The sequence below is a fragment of the Chionomys nivalis genome, chromosome 5 (genome assembly GCF_950005125.1).
Source record: "Chionomys nivalis chromosome 5, mChiNiv1.1, whole genome shotgun sequence".
Lineage (NCBI taxonomy): Eukaryota > Metazoa > Chordata > Mammalia > Rodentia > Cricetidae > Chionomys > Chionomys nivalis.
This window is the reverse complement of record NC_080090.1, coordinates 26,853,446-26,875,477: the sequence shown is the minus strand read 5'-3', so window position 1 is coordinate 26,875,477 and position 22,032 is coordinate 26,853,446. Positions and strand designations below refer to the sequence as shown.

Below are 22,032 nucleotides of genomic sequence, written 5' to 3'. Positions count from 1 at the left end.
GTTAATTTGGATATTCTCTCTCTGCCTCTTGGTTAGTTTGGATAAAGACTTGTCTATTTTGTTGATTTTCTTGAAGAACCAACTCTTTATCTTATTGATTCTTTGTATTGTTTTCTTTGTTTCTATTTTGTTGATTTCAGTTCTCGATTTGGTTATTCCCTGTGGTGTAGTCCTTCTCTGTGAGTTTGCTTCTTTTTGTTCTAGAGTTTTCAGGTATTGTGTTAACTCACTAGTGTGGGATTTTTCTAGCTTCTTTATTTAGGCATTTAGTGCTATGAACTTTCCTCTTTGTTTGGTTGGGGACTTCACCCCAGCCCCCTGGCATCCATATATACAAGGAGTCTAAAAAATGTTTAGTTAAAAGTGTCACCTCAGCCCCTAACATCCTTACACAAAAAAGCCTGGAATGTTTGGCTGGGGGTTTCACCCCAGTTCCTGGCATAAGCTCCTTTCCCTGGGAGTTGCCTCAGTCCAGACCCCACCTCCAAGAAAGGCCGCCAAATGATGACCCCTCCCCAAGGAGGGTAAAGATCACTCCCACAGGCTATTTAAACTGCCCCCCCCCCAGAGAATGAACACGTGGTCTCCGAGTTTTCCATGGTCATTTCCATTCTCCTTTCCCCCTCTCTGTGTTTTCCCAGGGAGCCACCCAGGAGTGTTGGCATCTATTAAACCTTTGGTCTCACTGGGATTATTGCATCGGCAGAGAGGTTTGTTGGTCAAAAATAATACTTAACACACTTAACACTGCCTTCATTGTGTCCCATAAATTGTGCATGTTGTGTGGTCATTCTCATTGAATATTATGAAGTCCTTAATTTCTTCTTGATTCGTTGATAATTCAGGTAAGCATTGTTTAATTTCTATGTGTTTGTGGGCTTTCTGAAATTAGTGTTACTGTTGAATTCTAATTTTAAGCCATGGTGATTCAATAAGTTATTCCATTTTTTTGTATCTGTTGAGGTTTGCTTTATTACCTAGTATATTGTCAATTTTTGAGATGGTTTCTGAGAGGAAGGTATATTATTTGATGTTTGGATGGAATATTCTATGGATGTCTGTTAAATCCATTTGAGTCATAACATTTGTTAGTTCCCTTATTTCTCTGTTAAGTTTCTGTCAGGCAGACCTGTCCAGTGGTGAGAGTGGAGTGTTGAAGTCTCCCACTATTAGTGTGTGGGGTTTAATGTGTGATTTAAACCTTAGTAGTGTTTCTTTACATATGAGGGTGTCCTGGTATTTGGGGTATAGATGTTAAGTATTGAGATTTCTTCTTGATAGATTTTTCCTGTGACAAATATAAAATGTCCTTCTTTGTCTTTTTTGACTGATTTTTATTTTGAAGTCTATTTTGTTAGATATTAGGATAGCTACAACGGTTTGTTTCTTAGGATCATTTGATCGGAAAAATTTTTCTCCATCCTTTACTTTGAGGCAATGTCTGTCTTTGAGGTTGAGGTGTGTTTCTTGTATGCCCCAAAGGATGGATTCTGTTTTAGTGTATCTATGTCTTTTTATAGGTGAGTTGAGTCCATTTATATTAAGGAATATGCCTTAGTCATCATTCCTCAAGTACTGTTCACTTTTTTCTTTCTCTCCTTCTTACTTCTTCCTTCTTTTATTCCTTCCTTCCTCCCTCTCTCTCTTTCTTTTTTCTTTCTTTTGAGAGAGAGAGAGTGGTGTGGGAGACTAAGTGATTTCTTGGTCTGAAACTTACAAAGTAAGTTAGGTTGTGTGGTCAATGAGTCCCAGGGCTCTGCCTGTTTCTGGTACCCCAGTACTGAAATTATAAAGTACACAATGGTTTTTCAACTTTATCTTCAGTTCTGGAAATTGTATGCACTGGCTGCTTTTTTAGAAGACCTGGATTCAGTTCCCAGCACCTACAAGGTACTTAATACCATTTATAACTCTTTCTCCAGGGGATTTGATGTCCTCTTCTGGCCTCTGTGGGCCTCAAGACACTCATGTGGTGTGCAGAAATACATGAAGACAAAACAACTCTGCATATCAAATATAGCTTTAAACAAAGTCAAACTGTCAAACTTTCACCAAGGTCATTGTTAGCTGAGGTTTTTATGAATAGCCTTTTAAACACGACAAAATTATAGTTCATCTCACTTTACTAAGGCATTATTTAAAAAAAAAAAACTTGAATGGGTCTTGGGTTTTGTCAAATGCTTTTTTCCAGTCAAATGCTAGGCTAGCATATCTTCTCATCTTTGGCCTGTGATTGCACATTTCTCTCCCTAGATCCAGGGGGTTCTATGCCACAGCTTTTCTTCTTTGCGTAGATATTCTAACTTCTTCCAGGAGAATTTCCGATTGTTAGTAGAAGCATCTTTGCAATTCCAACATTTGAATTGTGCCACCACATGCTTCTACTGATCATCTCTCATCCATGTTGTGACTTTTTGGTTCTTGAAATGACATGGGGATTTGCTTGGATTTTTGTTTGTCTGTTGTTGATTTTTTTTTTTTTGTTTTTGTATTCTGGACATTATGTATTTTTATGTGTCTCTAGATCCTGTTAATCTGGTTTGTTTTTTTTTTTAATTTAAGAGAAGGAATGACTTTCAGCTTGGCTGGAGTAGGGCAGGTGTGCTGTGACAAAGCTCTTGGTGGTCTTGTCACCAGAAGGTACTGGAGTTTCCAGGAAGCTTGGTTGCTGCTACTATTTTTATTTTTCCCAAGGGGAAATGATAGGGCATCATAGAAATCTGCTATAGGAAATTTTAGAGAACTCAAAATTGAATAGAGCCTCCATCACGTTTCCCAAGGTTTTCCTTCAACACATCCTCATTGTATTCCATAATACTTATGGGATGAGCCCCTCTTGAAACATTTAGGATATGGCAGTCCATAGACCAGCCCTCTCTTGTGAAGCTTACACATTATCCCAAAGGATACCGCAATGATGCGTTGATACATCATACCAAGTGAGAAAAGAGAAATAAGAAGTGGATTCATTTTTTTCTCGAGATCTCATTAAAAACCATATTCTCCCTGTGGTACCAACAGAGACATTGAGCACGTACAAGATCTTCTTCTGGCGCGAGGAAAACAAAGCCAATAGATTCAAAAGTAGCAGGCAGCTGATTGAAGTATAATTATTTTACTTTCATGATTTTATATGTGCTTCTTAGTAAACATTCTACAACCTGGAGTACACTGCAATGGCCACAGTGATAATAAATTAGATAAAACAACTATGAATAATCCCCAAAACAGAGACGGGGTATGCCCAGATCCCGGTGTTCCTGCCCAGTGGTAGCTCCTACCTCCTTGTTGGTCCTGTCCGCTTGCACCAGGGTTCCATTCAGACAAGGTTCCACGTAGTGCAGCTCCTCATTATACTGCAAAGGGTAGAAACAACCAAGAAAAAAAATGAATGAAGAGCCCAAAGGGTCCTAGTTAACAGTCAAAGGGTACATGGTCATACAGGAAGTCGTCAGCATCACCACAGGCTCCAGTCACTCAGACAACCAAGTGCTAAAGACAAACTTGTTTGAGAGGAATCTGAAGAGTCCATGCTAGAGCCCAGTATGGCTCCTACTGCTAACCGTTCATCCTTCAACAGTGACTGGGCAGACAGCAGTTGTACAGGCATGATGGAGCAGATAGATCGTGTGGTACAGGTTCAGCTCTAGCCTCAGCCTCACAGAACTAAGAGATACCTGTGTTGGTCACACACAGGAGGGGATATAATGGAGGACAGGAGTGGTTTTGATGGTCTCAGTTACCCTGGAAAGGGGTGTCTGTGTGTAGGGGAGTGTTGGCGATATTCCTGTTATATAGTGATACCATCTATATGACTTTTTCCAATACGTGTCTTCCCCAACACTTTGGGTCCCCAGCAATCCAGAATGTGACCCTTAATTTTTGCCCTCTGCGCATGACCCTTCCAAGGGCTTTGATGGGTTTTCGACATTTGAATTGGCTGAACACTCAAGTGTCTTCATCAGCCCACAGCGAAGGCATTCTCTGTCAGCCAGTCTTCTCTGATCATCCCTCACAGGTCTCATCCTTTCCTTAGACCTCCACCACTGAGAACCATACCAAGAGCTCCTCTGCCTAGCTGCTGCTTTTCCTGGCTGACCCAGGCTCATCCTCTGGGTTGGCTCAGTCCCACACCCACTGGGAAGGAGCCTCAGGTACAGGAGAAGAACCCAGTCAACGTTCTTTCCTGTATACTCTATATAATGTCTAGTTTCCTTCAGCAGGAGCCCCCAGCTCACTGGGAAACCCCATCCTTAGCTGTCCCCCCGATCACCTGATACTGTGATTGACCAAGACCAACTGTGAGGCACACATATTGTTGCCGTGAACTAAACCCACAGTGGGTGCCCTAATCCATTTCAACGGTAAATGCCCTATGGCATTTCCAATTTAACAGCCAAATGAAACCAGAGCTGCCGAGGGAAGAAGAGACTAGAAGCATCTCTCACATGCACTCTAGAACAAAATCTGGCTGAGGATGTGACTTTTAAGACTGAGATCAGCAAGCACCAAGGGAAGACCAAGGAAATCACAGAGTGAAAAACCAGCTAGCGTGGGACACTCCCTCTGGATACTGGCAGGGCTCTACCTGCAGCTGCTAGAACAGAGAGTGGACACAGCAGCACAGCACACAGAGAAGCTGCCTAAGGGGTGGGGCAGGGTGGTGCTGCACCAGGCAGTTAACTGTTCCAGAGCCCTCCCTTCATTCAAATCCAAGATAAGCTTCATTTGTAGTTTGACTCAGCCTCAAGTACTTCTGTGTTCATCCTCCTAGACAGGGAGCCTGGGGAAATCAAGCTGCCAAAGACATCAGTGACCTCAGTGACTAAATAGGGAGCAGTGTCCAGGCTCACGTCCAGACGTCTGACCTCGTAGCCACTTTGTTTGAGAATTTCAACATCCTCTGCACCCCAAGGCCCCTTCACTTCCCACCAGGCTCACCTTTGCCCCATTAGGCCTTGCAAATACATCTGGAAATTTTCATTTGTCCTCTGAAGTACTGAGAAAATGTGGGTCTGCCTCATCCCCACTCCCTACCACCAAGTGTGGGGATCTAACCAAGGACCTATTTTTCTTTGCCCGACAGCTCTTCTCGGGGTAGTGGATGTTTTTGTTAAAGAGGGTAGTGAGAGAGACTGGTTCTGCTAGATTTCTGGGGGTTTGTGGCAATGTTCTATTTCTGGAAATGGTCAGCTATACTAACCAAATGTGTTCATTTTTAAATGATTCTTAGAGCTGTGTGTAGATTGTGCATAGTTTTGTTATGTTAAATAGAAAACTTTTAAAAAATAGATGTTTGCTATGCTGAAGTTAGTTGCTGAGGAACAGGGTGTGACATTTCATTCCCAGATGGGAAGTCACCTCTGGATTCAGGAAGGATCTACACAGGTCAACATAAGGGCATCTCCACAATTCTTCTGCACTTTGGAGGAAAGTGACTGCTGGAGAGGCAGCCATTCCCTTCTCCCTTACCTCCCTTACACAACAATATCCTTGCTGTGTAAGTGGTCTTAGCTAATCACAGGTAATCAGCGATGCTCTACTAGATGCTCTACTAGATACTCTACTAGATGATTCTATACTAGATGCTCTACTAGATGATGCTCTACTAGATGCTATACTAGATGCTCTACTAGATGATTCTATACTAGATGCTCTACTAGATGATGCTCTATTAGATGCTCTACTAGTTGCTCAACTAGATGATTCTATACTAGATGCTCTACTAGATGATGCTCTACTAGATGATGCTCTACTAGATATTCTACTAGTTGCTCAACTAGATGATTCTATACTAGATGCTCTACTAGATGCTCAACTAGATGATTCTCTACTAGATGCTCTACTAGATGCTCTACTATATGCTCTACTAGATGATGCTCTACTAGATGATGCTCTACTAGATGATGCTCTACTAGATGATGCTCTACTAGATGGTGCTCTACTAGATGATGCTCTACTAGATACTCTACTAGATGCTCTACTAGATGCTTGCTTCCAGAGCCTATTTGCTGCCAGGGTTAGTGAATCATGAGCTTCCAATGGGACAAATAGGAAGTTTTTAGTGTATTTTCCTCTACCTTTCTCTTGTTCTTGAAAGAAAATTCACCCATGTTTACCTATCCCTTCCTTCCTTGTTGGGGTGCCATTGTCCAGGGGCAACTTCACAACCATGAGGTGACACAAAAAGCACAGGCAAAGGAAGAGAAAACAAGAAGATGGGGTCAGCATGGGTCTACCACTGATGCCCACTGGGCCACAGGACCAAGACTTCATCTGCTCTCCCACTGGGTCCTTCCATCATGTTATTAGATGCATACCCATCGAGGCAACCTTTGAACCTCTATTCAGCTATTCTGCAACTCAGTCCCTCTTCAGGTCCCAGTTTGGTTCTTGCTTTTTAAAATAATGTATATATAACGTGTGTGTGTGTGTGTGTGTGTGTGTGTGTGTGTTGGTACAGGTACACATGCATTTCATAGTCATATGTAGATATCAGACAACAACCTTACATGTTGGTCTTTACTATTTTATGTATACTGAGATCCTGTCACTCACCACTGCACACGCCATGCTAGCTGGCCCAGGAATTTGTGGAGATTCTCTGGTACCGTCCATCTTTCCACAGGAGTACTGGAAAAACAGATGTGTGCTGCCATGGCTGGCTTTACATGGATTCTGGGAATCTGTGCTCAGGTCCTGGGGCTTGCAGGACAAGCATGTTACCCATTGAGACATCTTCCCACCCTTGTTCTTGCTCTTATGCCTGTATTTTCCAGGTAATTTAAAAAAGTTTCACCAACACTCTTCCTAACACACACTCTCAAAGTTGTAGAGTCCAAAATTATCACTAGGACATCTGGCACCAAGTTCTGTGCTGCTTGTACACCATGGGGCTAAGCCTCGCTGACCCCTTGTCTTCATACCTACCCAGTGTATGGTAACCTCTAAAGTGAACCTGTGGACATGTAGGGAGGTGACATATCTCAGTGAATGCTCTTTTCTAATACTGCACCTAGCACAGGCTGGGGGAGAGGTTCAGGAGGGGCTTGAAAGCAAAGAAGACAGAAAACTTTGTCCTCATCATGGAGGTACATGCGCAGTAATGAGAACCAGGCTCACTCTCTCTGCACACCCAGAGCAGAGGAATCTGCTCTGCTGAACCCCAGCCAGCTTGTTAGTGGCAGCATCCAAGCTTGCAGTTTCTTAATTTCCCCTGACAATATCAGCACTGAGCTGACCCAGCAATCTGGACTGTATCACTGTGGGGAGCGGAGGTGGCCATGTGTAGAGAGACGTGGTACAAGTCTAGCAGCTGAATCAAGAAGGCCCACTGGCCACACAAGCTCCCCAAACTCCCAAGGGACCGACTACAAAGGGTGCCCTGCACATGGATGCATTTCTTAAGTTCCAGTGGCTACCCATTTGGACACCTTTCAGCTGGTGCATGTTTACAGATGCTCCCTGGATGTCTTTGCTGTTTTTATTCTGTATGTATGTACGTGTAAGGAATGTATATGGATATGTTCTTGTGGAGGTGTACATGTGTGTATGTGGGCACATATGTGTGCATGCATGCAGAGGCCAGAAGTCGAAATTAGGTATCTTTCTCTATCACTATTCACCTTATTAATTGAGACAGAGTCTCTTACTGAAGTTGGAGATTGTTAATTGGCTAGACTGGCTGGCCAATGAACTCAAGGGATCTGTCTGTCTCTCTCCCCCCCTCCAGTAGCACCAACGTTACAGACACTTGGAAGTTATGTGCCTAGGTTTCACATCTTGGAGACCTAAAATCAGATCTTTATACTTGAACAACAAGCACTCTACTGACTGAGCTGTTTTCTCAACTCCAGTATTCCCTGGATTTCTGCTTTTTGAATCAATAGCGCTAGATGGTCACATCAGTTTATATTGAAGATGTGGTCATCTTTCTTTTGGGGTTCACACAAATAGTCCCTGGTTTTGCTACATACAAGCTGGTTCACTTGGCCAAGGCTTTGCATCTCCATGAGCCACAGGGTTTGGAGAAATATGGAGTCACTGTCCCTGCCGGAGATGCACTGTGATGACAAATGAGCATGGTCAAGGTCCGGGCATGAAGGAAGAAGAGGCAGGCCACCAAACATGCATGCTCAGTGTAGAGAAGAGGAAGGAGGGAGGTATGGAAATGCAGCATGTAGACAGTAGACACAGTGACAGACTGACAGATGGGGTAGGACAAATGGAGAGGAGCTGGGAGTAGGACAGGACCGCTCTTGGGAGCAGGGGCCATGACCTCTTGTTTCCTCTGAAGAACATCGTATATACATTTGTGGGAGACAAACTGCTGCTTCACTGAGCACAAATGAACAACTAAATGCCAGAGACAGAAACCTGGGGTTCTACTTCAGACTCTACACCACACTCTGAGCTCTCACAGGGACCCAGGTCTCTAGCAAACTAGGAGATGAGGCATTGCCAGATCCATCCCAGGAAGGTGTCTACCACAGAACTCTTCATTCCTCTGTTTGCTCACTGAACATTAGCTTTTAGTCTACTCCATGCCAGACATGTGAGCACTGGCTCAGTGTGTTCATGACCATCAGCACCTTTCTATTATAAGTGAACATACTCGTATCTCTGCTTTTCTTTTTCATGATAAAAGTGCTTATCTCTAACAATGAAGGGGTTCCTCTGAACCCAAACCAGGCTGCCATGATCTTCAGAAGACTATACCTTAACACTCCAATCTCTTGTTGAAGGACTATGTCCCTCTCTCAATCAACCATCATATGCGAGGCCAAGTAGCAACAAGCATATCACCATGTCGTCCTTGTGCTCAGTCGCTGTAAACATTTCCCATCTCTCCTCATCCATGGGCACAGCACAATTTTCAGAAAGAAGGCTATTAGGAAGGTCAAGCTTTAACCTCAGTCCTTGAAGGACCAGAACACTCTGGGGAGAAGCTGAGAATAAGGAGATGGCCATGTAATAGGAATCATACCATCTGTCTACTTGTGCACAGCACAGCCTGAGGGCTGGTCAGTGCTTCATGATCCCCAAGATTCTGTGTGTAACTGTCTGGTGGGGAAGCCCAGGAACAGGCACTCATGGTACAATGAGGCCAGCATCTTGTGGGAGAGAGCCTGCCAAGGACAGGGCTAGAACATGCAAACCATGGGAGATTTGGAGACAACGTCTTAGAAGGTGATGACTAGGCCGGCATTTGAAGGATATAGACAGTAGGCCTAAGTCACAGGTTGGTTCAGGGATGGTAGGGGGAAGGAGTTTACTGAGAAGGCAAGCACCATTTTCAGGTTGTGAGTCTGTCTGTCTTTCTCTCTCTCTTTCTCTCTCTCTCTCTCTCTCTCTCTCTCTCTCTCTCTCTCTCTCTCTCTCTCTTTCTCTCTCTCTCTCTCTACAGCAGCCTAGCACCTAACACCGAGCACACAGCCATGTTTATTAGACCTACTGACCACAATAATAAAAGGGCAAAAAAGCAAGAGTGCAGAGAAACTCACTGATGACACAAGGAAAAACTGAAGTTTAAAACTAAAAAACAGAATCTCTATCCATTTCCAAACAACAGCTTGATAAGCTAGCCATAAAGGAATAAGTAGGTATGTCCTAGAGACTCTGGAGTTCTACCAACAGCCCATAATATTAAAAGTCCATAAGCTGGCTTGCTCATGGAAACAGTGGAGGAAGCCTCATTGCTCCATTTTAGGAAGCTGATACAAAACAGACTCAATTAAATAAGTTAATAGTCTCGCGGCTGTATCTCAAATTAAATAACCTTTAGGATGACAATGGAGGAAGCATGGAAGGAAGCAGAGGAAACCACAATATTTTCACCAAGGCAAGGCATCTTCCAGCTTACCAAAGTATCTTCTGAAATTAGAAAAACAACTGGCTGAAATTAGCAGTCCAGCACTAACCAGCAAAGAAAGTGAACACCAACCCAGGCCTCATGATAGTGAGCACAGGAAAAGAGTGTGGAAGAATTAGTTCTCAGAAAAACAACAACAACAACAACGGTGAATTACAGAGCACCAGAATTATCTAGGATGAACTCGCAAATGAGTCTCCTCCATACCATTTGCACAGTCCTGAACTGCAGGAGGCCTTTAAATTGATTTCACAATGCCGGCCCAGTTAATGTAGTGTTCACTTAATGCCTGACCTAGGCTTCTGTAAAATCCATTTCTCAACTTCCAGTAGCAGATGGAATTAACACCCTCATTTTTATGATAATGCTGTTCATTTAATGCATGGCTTGGAGGAAGACTTCCAAGTCAATGAGGAAATATATGCTCTTTTCGTGTCATAATTTAACCTCAAATTCTAACGCCAACTGCACAAACCCCTCTATTTCCCCTGTTCTTTCTAAATTCCAGCAGCTAATTCATTAGCTCTAGGTAGATTTTTCAATATCCTGCCCATCAAAGATAAAAGTGTTCACCCATTCATATTTATTCTCTGGAAAAACCCAGATCATGAGTTTTTCAATATAATACATAAGACATACTTGACAATGAATTTAATGAAATGTAATCATTCAAATGGCCATGAAATATCTTTCCTACTATTTGAATGTCCCCTGCCTTCCTGCATTATGACACTGAAATCAAAGACAAGGATAAATTAGATTTGACTAAACAAAACCCTACAGTGCACGAAGACTTCCAGGACTGAAAGTAAAGAGTGTGTTCTTGACTTTCTCTCTCTAAGATGCTTCCTCAAGCATCTACCTGGTGAGGAAAAGGCGGCTGGCCATACAGCAAAGGCTGCTATAGGAATGTCCTCTCAGGCAGCAGAATTCTGCAAGAACCATGCACTCACACGGGCAGGGCATTTTGCATAGACGGGCAACCACCTTCATGTATGCACCTGTCGCCACTAGTTCAAACCAGTAGGCATTCTAAAAAGACTTGGGAAAAAGCCACACCGTACTCTGGAGACACTATGCAAGGTGGGAGCAGAAGGAAATGCTGCAGGGAAATAAGAGTCCCTAAAGCAAAACTAGTGTGTGATGCACTGAGTACCAGAAGATACAACTCAAGGGAATGCAAGTGACAGCTGACCCCCTCTGAATCTGCAGCTCTGGCCTCCAGCCATCCAGAAGATGCGAACTTACACGCTACTTGGTGGATACTGTAGTAGGACTAATTCAATACTCGCTGGTGTAGCAATTTCATGTATATATTATCAATCAAATGCACGCCTCACCTTGCAAGCATGCACACAGTATCTTCAGTGCGGTCCAGGTCATGGAAAGCTAGCTCATCCGCTGGAGCATGCTCAAATAGATGAGAGGTCCTCACAGTACAATAGCCATACATCTATAGCCAGCAAGAGGCTTGGGCAAACTTCTAATGTCAACTATATGTGACAAATACATTTAATTAAAATCAGACATAGAGACGAATTAGTAGGTAATCTGTAGAATATGATTCTATTTGTGAAAATATTATATAGCTTTAGATCAGTTGGACAGCTCAGTGGCACTTGCTGCTAAGCTTACAGACTGAGTTCAGTCCCCAGGACCCAGAGGCTAAAAGGAAAGAAGATTCCTGAAGGCTGCCCTCTGACATCCAAAGATATACACATACTAAAATGTAATATAATTTTGAAGTATGTGGATGGATATATAGACAAAATTGAAATAATTGTATCAGATGGAAGAAGAATGAACAATCTGAATTGTTCAAAGAAATTTACAGGTTTTGTTCATTCAATGGCAATCACTATAGAAAGTTAGGATTAATTCATTGCCTTCCTATGTGAATTCACTACTATATCCCATCCATTCACTCACACACACAAGGAGATCACGATCATAAGGGGTCAAGTAAAGATATCCAGAGATCTTCATCATCACAATAACTGCATATAGTCTTAACATGCTGGAAACTAGGGACAGATTCAAGGCGATGGCTAATATTAACTGCCAATGGGATTTATTCTATAAGGAGATGATTCAGGGTAAAGAAAAAATATTTTCCCTCAACTATTCCATAATAGCTGGCTGTCTCCTTTTAATTAACTTAATCACCCTCTCCTCATTATTGAGTTGACGCTGGATATCTTAATGAACTTACACAGATTATTCCACGTGATTGGCCGTGTTAACTGAACAATAAATTCTGACAGATAAAGGACGTAGGATGTAATTAGTTAGCTCCTCTTCTTCTGTGGATTTCTGATACTTCTGCGAGACATAATTAAAGATTAATAGGAGAGATAGTCTCAAATTTGCTGCGACTTATCTGTAAATGCTCCAGGATATGTGAGTCTCCGACCACATTTGCATAGTCACGTGGAGGCTGGCAACTAGGGGAAATCCTGATTAGAAAGCCAATGTACTCATGATCTGAAACCTCCTTGCAAAGCGCAAGGCCCTGACTTCAAGGTCTGCACAGTGAGATGGCCAAAGGGATGAGTCGTATTCTCTCCACTTCTGCACAAGAGAGCTAGAGCAGGCAAGTCAGCAAGGCTTCGCTGTGAGCCTCCTTCCGACTGCCAGTTTGAGACAGTGATGTATGCTGCTCTGTGCCTCTGCCTTCACGTCAGGTGCACAGGCTGAGGTGAAAGGTCAACGCAGTGAGTTACTGAGGTTCTCTGGGTGTGGGCTTCACACAGTGGGTACTCTAGAGACTAGTGGTTCTGATCCTTCCTAATGCTGCCACCCTTTGATACAGTTCCTCATGCTGTGGTGACCCCCAACCATAGAATTATTTTCGCTGGTACTTCATAACTGTAATTTTGCGACTGGTATGAATCCTAGTGCAGATGATACCTGTGTTTTCCTGTGGTTTGGGGACCCCTGTGAAAGGATCATTGGATTCCCAAAGGAGTCGAGACCCACAGGTTGAGAAGCACTGATGTAGACGGTATTATTCAGCCCTTAAACTCCTGCTGTTTGTCAGGCCTTGACCAAGGGACTGGGCATACACGGTAATCAACTTCTGCACCCCGTAAGGTAATAGTTTCCTTCTTTTCCAGTTGCTTTTCTGAGCTTTAAATTTTTACTACACTTATTAGGCAGATGCATGTGTGTGTACATGGGTATGCACACACACACACATGCGAGTATGCACACACACACATGCTTGTGACATGGAAAAGAACAGGTGGTGTTGTGTTGTTAGTTTATGAGTCCTGGGGATTAACTCGTGGCTGGGAAGCTAGCACCTTTTCTTCCTGAACCACCTTGCTGGCACAGCTCAATGGCTTCTTAAAGCCTCAGCTTTACTGTCAGTTCCTTTGCTTTGCGGTTAAGCCTTTGCATCTGGAGGTCTCATCACAAAAATGTTGGAAGAGGACCCAAGCAACACCCTTGCTACTTAAGCACTTGCACCTTGACCTAGAGAACAGAAGTTGGTGATCTGTGTCTTCCGACAGCCGCCCTAACACAGGACTCGATGACATCACCCTCTATCCAAAGGTATGGTAAGGCACACACCACAGAACCGCAGCCAAACGCCAATGCCCAAACTACACGTTTCTTGCCACACTACCTCCACTGTCACTTGCGACAGAGAACATAGGATGTCCCAAAGAGATGAATATGGCAAAGCACACCTGTGCACCACATCCAAATGCGTAGCTGATCATGAGAGAGGGGCAAAGTTTCTTGTGACTGAAATCTTTGAAAAGAGAGGGAGGTCTTTGAAAGGGAGGGGACCTAAGGTGCATGATGACAATCACAGAACAGTGAAGAACCAAAATAACTACAATGGAATACATCTCTCTTCATGTCTGTGTCACTGCCCAGCCATGGCAGGTTCTCTGGCCTGCCATGTCTTGGGACCCCAGACATTTCACTGATGCTTTTTCTTGGCTCTTCCCTTGGAGAATATGCCCAAGCTGGCCTACCTCCTAGAGTGTTGGGGAGGAAAGATGTTGTATCTATGAAGGGCACACTACTCCCCATCTTTCAGTATCTCACCTTCCTGATGTTACCATCATGGACATGGGATTGACCTGGTTTCAAGTTCAAAATCACATGAAAAATTCTGGCAGCCCATGGGACATCTTTTCTACATCTCTTCCCCAAAATCCCCAAAAAGGCTGGAGATGCTATTTGCTAATCTCAAAGAAGCAATGAATTCCATAGCTTTCGCAGTCTCCCTAGAAGACCCTCTACTGTCCCTGATTCAGTGAATTGCATGTGGCCATAATCAACCTTCATCCTCTGGTCCCCAGAACCTGCACATCCAAGAGCAACAGTGTGAATGACCCAAAGCGCAAAGAAAGCACAGAACAGGCACACTCACTGTGATGATGTTGAAGAAGTCATCGTCGCCCAGAGTGTCCAGAATCGAGGAGACTGTTTGCTTGGCGATGGTCAGGCGGAGTCCCTTCATGCTTCCACTGACATCCACTAAAATGACAACATCTTTTGGAGAAGTTGCTGCCTGGATATACCTAAGTGGACAGAAAATTAAGTAAACATGAATTGTGGCCTCTTGATATTTTCTCTCAAAATTGACTAAGAGGTTTAAGCTCTGCCTACCATTTCCTGTTCCTGCAGTCAAAGGCAATGACGCCATTCTCATCTGGTTCCCATTTAATCCCTAGAAGAAAAATGGGGGTGTTGAGAAACCCTGAGACTTCAAATGGTTATCTGCAGTATTTTAAGGCTGCTCTGCTTTGCTGACCAAATAGATGGGGTGGAAAATCACAGCCCAGGAGCTCCTCATTGGCCATTCATTCAGCTCTACAAAGCGCCCTCAGATGCCAGCCCTACAGCAAACAGGGCCTTAGCCCTTCCTGCTTCAGTGAATGGAGACAGCCTCAGCAACATGCTGTCCATGGAGATGGGATGTGACTCTAGTTCCTTTCACAGCTTTGGATAAAGACAGCCAAGACCATTTCTCACAGCCCAGCAAGGTGCTGAAGCTGCTGGCATCATTCAAAGGTCTCTAGGCAGTGTCTGGCCCCATCCCCAGACCCCAGTGAGGTCATGTCTATTGCCTGGGCTGGGGAGAAACCATGGGATCTGATGGTTCCACCTCACAGTTCTTTCCTCCCAGCTCCTGTCTTAAAACTCAGACATTTGGCATGCCTTCCCCTGCTCAAATGAAACGACCCTAATTATTCTGTAAAATAAAGTTTGAATCTAGGCCTGGAAGCCAAAGCAGTTTTTCCCATAGTCATTCCCATTCTTATAGTTTGAGAACCAAGGGTGGCATTCTCCTTGTACATCTGATTAGTTTAAGAATGATATTTTGTTTCAGGGCCAATAAGATGGCTCAGCAGGCAAAAGTATTTCCTGCAAAGCTTGACAATGTGTATTTAATCCCCAAGCCCACATGATAGCAGGAAAGAAGCACCTGGTTCAAGCTGCCCTCTTGACTTACACACACGGTGACATGTACACACATGTGTTCATGCATACACAGCCCACATTCACATACACACATGTAATAAACAAATAAATGTATTACTTCTCATTCATTTAAAAATAAAGGAATGACTGCTTTAAAACAAGTTAGGGCCTCGCCATTCTTGGCCAGCAGTCCTGCTCCCAGCTAGAGGACTTCAAACAGATTTTGAAGAAGAAGAAAAAAAAGCAGAAAAGTTATTTTCATGGCTGAAAGTCCTGATTTGGAGCACAGCACTGACTGCTTCTTTTTCTTTCTCAAATCACGACAGCCAGCATTTTTGATCCTGCTATGGCAAGAACTGACTGGGATAAGAGAATGTGCACAAACCACCACACAGATAGCCTGGAGATGGCACCGTGTGTCCCACAGGGATACTATGTTCTGCCCTCCTGGTACCAGCATTGGGGCCTACTCTAAAGGGTACAATAAGGGGCCATAATGTGGTTCATTCCAAATGCATCTGGCACACTGTTTTGTGGAAAGTCAGGCATAGTTAGAATGGCACAGTCCCGTATGTATGTATGTATGTATGTATGTATGTATGTATGTATAAATGTGCTGACCCAGTGCATGCTCCCTGCCTTCATCACGTGTGTCGTTAGTGCCCGTGCATATTTATAGACACCGTGTGTTATCCACCAGAACTCTATGGCTCTGTCAGGCTTCTTCTGCTGACATCCTTACTGTGGTGCACTTTCCCAAAACTTCTAAGAAGGGACAAGGGTGGCTATGAAAGGAGCACTGCAGGTGGGCTGCAACTTCCGCATCCCCACAGGCGCCCGTGGCAGCCATGTTTTCCTAAAAGTCCCTATCAGATCAGCCTGCTGGGAAACTAGCAAGGAATACAATACCAGCACAGAAGTAGATACAGAATAGGATGACCCTGTGCAGGTCAACTTGACCCAAACTAGAATCCCCCAAGGAGTCTCTCTAGAGCAACAGACACTCAGAAAGAAATCACAAGTGCCAGGACAGGCAGATGCCCGGTGGTGGCTAACAGATAAAAGAGGCACTAAGCTTGAGATGCTTCATGACTTCATCAGGGCCGCTGTATCCAAGTACTACCTGAGAGAGGCTTAGCAGTCCTGCATTCCAGACATCACAGTTCAAGGCACTTTTATCCAAACTACTGGAGCGCATGCCCACTACACCCCCACAATCCTCACTGAAAAAATCCTGCAAGATGGAAGACACTGATCCTCGGTTTAAGCCGATCACGTGCCAGAGAAACAAGGATCTGACCAAGTGCTGGATGGAACCCACCAGTTCTCTAGAACAGGGCACGCGACTTCAGGTGTTAGGGGCTTAAACATGAGTTCCTTCCTTGCTGGAGCTTGGCTTCGCTGGGTCTATGCCATTTATAACCCAAACTTCTGATCAAGGTGTTTTTCACAAGAGCGAGCTTCCCAAGGTCAAACTGGGGAATTTGACCTCTGCTACCTAATCTACCTTCTGATTTACAAGTCCTCACTCACGGCTTATGATAAGCCTAGGACTTTGGATACACTTGTGAGGACGAAGAAGAGTTTATCCACCAAGGACAGGTATATTGGTACCAAATGGCGTTTTTACAATACAGTGAAAGTGGACAGAAGTATCCTAATATGAAAAAATCCATGGTAAAATGCCCACTTCATGCTTTTCCTTACTGTGTGAGCAGGAGGCAAGAGATGAGCTCTGTCTGGAACCCAATTCCAGAGTCAAGTGGCCACACGACATCATTCAGGGCAACCAAATCTCTTCAGAAGACTGTATCCATGTATTAACTAAGGCAGAAGAGATACAGATATTCTACGGAGTAAAAATTGTGCCAAAACTACCACAGAAGAAGTGCTAGCATTTTGACTAAACTGGCTTCATCTATTAATAAATCTCCTAATCACATGAGCCCTTTATGGGTACTCCCCTTGCTTTCCAACATCTTTGCAACTCTACTTTAAGGATTTCTTGTTGGTGAAGACACCCCATGATTGTGTGTCAGGAGCCGTGTCCCCCCAAAATTTACAGGAAGCACCGCCGTGAGGAGTTTTTGCAGAGGGCTTCACTTCCAATTGTATTGAGAATAGTCTTATTGACCAAACCTATCTCACACCCAAATTAACTGTTAATAGAGAGCCTCTGTTAAAGGAACCTGCCTCACATTCCAAACTATCTAGACAACTAGGTGTGTCACCTTGTGACTTCCCGACCAAGGAATCATGCCTTTGCTCAATTCAAAGGCCAAAACAATAATCTTTTCCCAGATGATCATTGCTACAATTCACACACCTGTATTTTGCTAATGTTATAGCTAAAAATCCCCTAAAGGATTTTCTGCTAAATTTTACAAATGGCTCTTCCAAGGAAGAACTGCACATATGGCTAATAATTAATAAAAAGAAAATATGGAGCGTACCAAGGCTCCTTGAAAGCAACTTATAACGGTTGCACACAGCAACTTATAACAGTTGCACACAGATCCTGATGCAAACGGATCTAGCATGATGACACCAAGCTAACCTTTACTAAGGCAAGGTAAAAAGGCCCTTGCAATGCATTATGAAAAAACCCGACCTGTATATATTTGGGGTCGAGGATATGTTTATGCTTTTTTCACAGAAAAAAAATAAAAGCTGAACCTGATGTCCGTGGCTGCAGACACCCCACAGAGGAGTTCCAGAGACATTGGAGAGGAACCCTTGATCCAGTCTTCCCTGCCCCCAAGGAGAGGAGTGCCAGATAACAGAACCTGCTACGCCACTCTGCCTCCAAGAGAGTCCAGGGAGACGGCTGAGATAATTGCCAGGATGCGCTTCAGAGAGCTGACTACAGCTCACCTCACCCAGGAAGCCCACCTGCCCTGAAGCACAAATGTTAAGCTGCTTCTGCAGTCTGCATTCTGTTTGCTTTGCAGCTGAGGTGTAGACTAAACATCTGACTGTTTTAAACTTTGGGACACAAAAAACTCATTTTAATTAAAATACTAACCCCTCTTTACTTAAGAAGGGGGAAGATTGGGGTTTTGACTGTTGCTCAGAGACTGGAACTGGTGATATTTGATAACAAAAATGTCTGTCATTGTATGTATTCTTACTGGAATTGACTTAATGATATTTGTAACTGCTTATAGATGTTGGAAAAGGTTTGACACATGCTGTAAAATGTTTGGGTTTAATGCATATGTTAAGAATTTTAGACTTTGATCCCTTTACACTGCCCTAATTTTTGGCAGGCAGCACTCATAATCTTATTGTGGAGTAGGCATTTAGGAAGGAGGATATACCTTAGGCCAGACTAAAAGGTGAATACTGGGTTTGGAAAACGCCCTTTCTTCTTGTCTGGAAGATGGAGCTATTGGTGCCAAAATTATATCATTATATCTTTTATTTGAGGAGCTCCTCACAGTCTTTTCATTAATGATAGATACAGGGGCCCAATGACGGGAGTTAGTGTGGACCCTCGCCTGAACAGCACACCATACAGAGGTTGTAAAAACCGGCTCAACATGGCATGGTGCCAGGCACGAGGATCGCCCTCCACATGGCCTAAGACAGGGTTGCCCTGTGGTCAAAGACCTGCTTACTTTAGGTCTTGCTAGATACCTTTTATTTGAGGACCTCCAAGGAACTAATGCTACTCATAAGGCACCCCTCTGTTCCCAGGAGAGAAAAATTGCTCTACCATTCGAGAGAAGGGTCCTTCCTTGTCCCAGTCCCTTCTCATTTAGATCTGACACCAGGGTTAGACTCTGACCTGGTGCCCTCCACTTGATAGATGCCTGCTTTTATAAAAGGAAGGGGGATATGTCAGGAGCCGTGTCCCCCCAAAATTTACAGGAAGCACCGCCGTGAGGAGTTTTTGCAGAGGGCTTCACTTCCAATTGTATTGAGAATAGTCTTATTGACCAAACCTATCTCACACCCAAATTAACTGTTAATAGAGAGCCTCTGTTAAGGGAACCTGCCTCACATTCCAAACTATCTAGAGAACTAGGTGTGTCACCTTGTGACTTCCCGACCAAGGAATCATGACCCGACCCATCGTAACCTCTTGGTTTACGTAACGGGTGTGGACCACGTGGCAAGATCCCGTGCCCCAGCCCCCCAAGCTATTCAGGGGCTATATAAGCTGTAACCATGACTCTAATAAACGGAGGCTTTGACAAATAAGCTTAGCCTCCTTCCCCTTATCAGCCTATGCCTTTCAGGTGGTGCCTCTCCGTGACCCTGGAATAACTGGCCAGCCAGGCGGGTTACAAACCCTAGACAGAGTAACCCGTCGAGGCGGCTACAATTGTGGCTCCTATTGATCTCTTCCGCCCACATCCCAATGCCACAAGGTCAGATGGCCAGCTATCCAGGTGACTGCTAGGCGGGCTGGCTTGCCCCACATGTTCCAGCCTTAACAGTGTGCATCGAAGTTGCTCTGCTATGCACATCAACACGGACTGCAATTTGGTGACATTAAAAACTTTATTGGTCCACTGTTTATTATAACATTATCTGTAATCGGATACTTATTGCTTAAATGGCTGTGAGCTCCACGAGGAAGCATGTGCACCCTGTGTAACAGGACCCTTGGGAACCACTGAATAATCTGGTAAGGCATATGCCCCATCAGGCAAGTCTCAGGCCACAGATGCTGTGTGCAGGGCAAACACTCTTGGAGGTGGAAGCTGACGATGTTGGTGCAGTAACGTCGAAAGTCATCGGGTGCCTAGCCTTACTTAATGAAAGCCTCCACCTAATTGCTCCAAGAATGTGCAGTGTGTTTGTGTGTGCGCGTGAGTGTGCATGTTCCCCCTCCTTTTAGGTAGAGCTAGTTAATTTCTACAGCTGCGATGCTGGAACAATTGCAGCCTCAAGTCCTGTTTTCACAACTTGTAAGCAAAATTAAAACTTCCCTTTTTAATTAAAATTTAAGCCAAGCTAGAATTAAAACCCTACTGCGAGGCAGAGGCCCAGGAAGGCTCCAGATGGAACACCTGTTCCATGGGAATGACGAACAAATGGCAGAAACATGCTGACCTGGGGGAGTTGTTGGGGCGGGGGGGGGGGGGGGCTCTCTAGAGGGGTGTCACCATCTGCCATGCTTTGACTTTTTCAACCTCTGACTCCAAGGTAAGCCACCTCTGGAGTCAGGGAACCTAAGTTCACGTTCTATATTTCTTACACCTTTTAGTCAAAATTTACTTTTGCCCCCATGACTTGATCTATTTCCTCTGACAACAATGATCACACAACAATCAACACCAGTGGAATAATGAGAAACCAAGCCCTTGTCTGAGAAGACAAATGTGGTACGGGTCATGGCCCAGTGCTTTGTTTGCTCTACGAATTAATTTATGGAGAAAGATGCTAAAACCACACAGTTTCTGTTATCAATGTGGTGTGTGTGTGTGTGCATGCGCGCATGCGTGCATACACACATGCATATACATACAGGTATCTCCTTTCTGCTCCTATTCTGTATGCTAACAACAGAATCTAATTCTTCACTTTCTTCCAAGGGAACGGAGAAAACTATTAATTGGGAAACTAAAGGGAATCACAATATCATTCACTGAAACCAGGGTAGTCAACTTAGGCACACTTACCTGGGTATTGCCTGAAAAATCCCTTTGCACTTCCAAAATACTGCCAGATGAGAGATGGGTCCCGGTCAAAGTTATCTACGAACACTTTGTTTAGGGATTCAGACCAATAAACACCATTGACAATCGCAGGATCTGAAAACAAACAGAACAGAGCACCATTAGGAAACAGAGGGAGCCCGATCACAGGTAGCACACTTCCGGGCTCACTCACATCAGTGAGTCTGAGATGCTGAGAGGCAGAGATTCCAGACACGCAAGATGATGTTCCTGTCCGCTCTCTGTGCCGCCCAGGAGCCTCCATTAGTGTATCTTACTCAAAAGGCATGGCCTTGTATTAGTAATACTTGATTTGCCAGAGAACACAACTCTCTTAGCATCTGCTTCCTGATTTTTGTAATCCAGGATTCGAAAGGAAGATGTGCTGTCTCTTACTAATCACCTCAGCTGACAGGGCCCTGCTCCAGCTGGGGTTACCTCACAAGCTCTCCCCTTCCACTAAGTGGAGTGTGAGCCCTGTACGGGAAGATCTTGTTATTCATCCTCTGCCCTGTGGATACTCAGCGACTGGATGGAAATCTGCACTGACAAATGGGTAGAGAGATGGGTTGCCGGGTGGATGGGTGGACAAGTGAGAGACAAAACAAAGGTTGTTCTACAGAAACCACACGATCTGGACACTGTGGTGCCCACGGAATTTAGGAGGCAGGAGCAAGAAGGTCAAGGTTCAAGGCCATCCTGGGTGATCCAAATAGCCTGAGATCCATAGGGAGACTTTTTCTAAAAAAGACAATTACATTTCTGTCCTAGCATTCCATTAACAAACTTCTTTCTCCGTTGAAAGTCCAAATTAATTCTTTGTGTTTTCTTTATATATTGTAGGGCCCGGGTCTACCCTTATTCCTGGGGTTCTTCTTGAGGACAGTTTCTGGTCAGCTAACTAAAGCATTCTGTTTGTTTCTGTGCTCCCCCTGCCCCACCTGGTGATTAGCGATTAGCTGTAGGGCATTGACTCCATCTTTGGCATGGTAATTTCCCACCTGCCTGGGTGGAAATCCTTGTGCAGCAGCTAGGTATATAAGGATT

The 22,032-nt window shown here is 44.2% G+C and overlaps 1 protein-coding gene across 2 annotated transcripts in view; it reads right to left on the bottom strand.

The window, feature by feature from the left end:
• The window catches only part of Cacna2d3 (calcium voltage-gated channel auxiliary subunit alpha2delta 3), an 840,411-nt gene that overhangs the window by 432,287 nt on the left and 386,092 nt on the right, over positions 1-22,032 (bottom strand). For both annotated transcript variants that reach the window (XM_057770101.1, XM_057770100.1), the window contains exons 6-9: positions 20,950-21,081; positions 14,501-14,561; positions 14,262-14,412; positions 3,282-3,356 (exon numbers count right to left, since the gene is read on the bottom strand). In XM_057770101.1, coding sequence (XP_057626084.1) covers positions 3,282-3,356; positions 14,262-14,412; positions 14,501-14,561; positions 20,950-21,081 — 419 coding nt within the window. The remainder of the gene's footprint in view (positions 1-3,281; positions 3,357-14,261; positions 14,413-14,500; positions 14,562-20,949; positions 21,082-22,032) is intronic.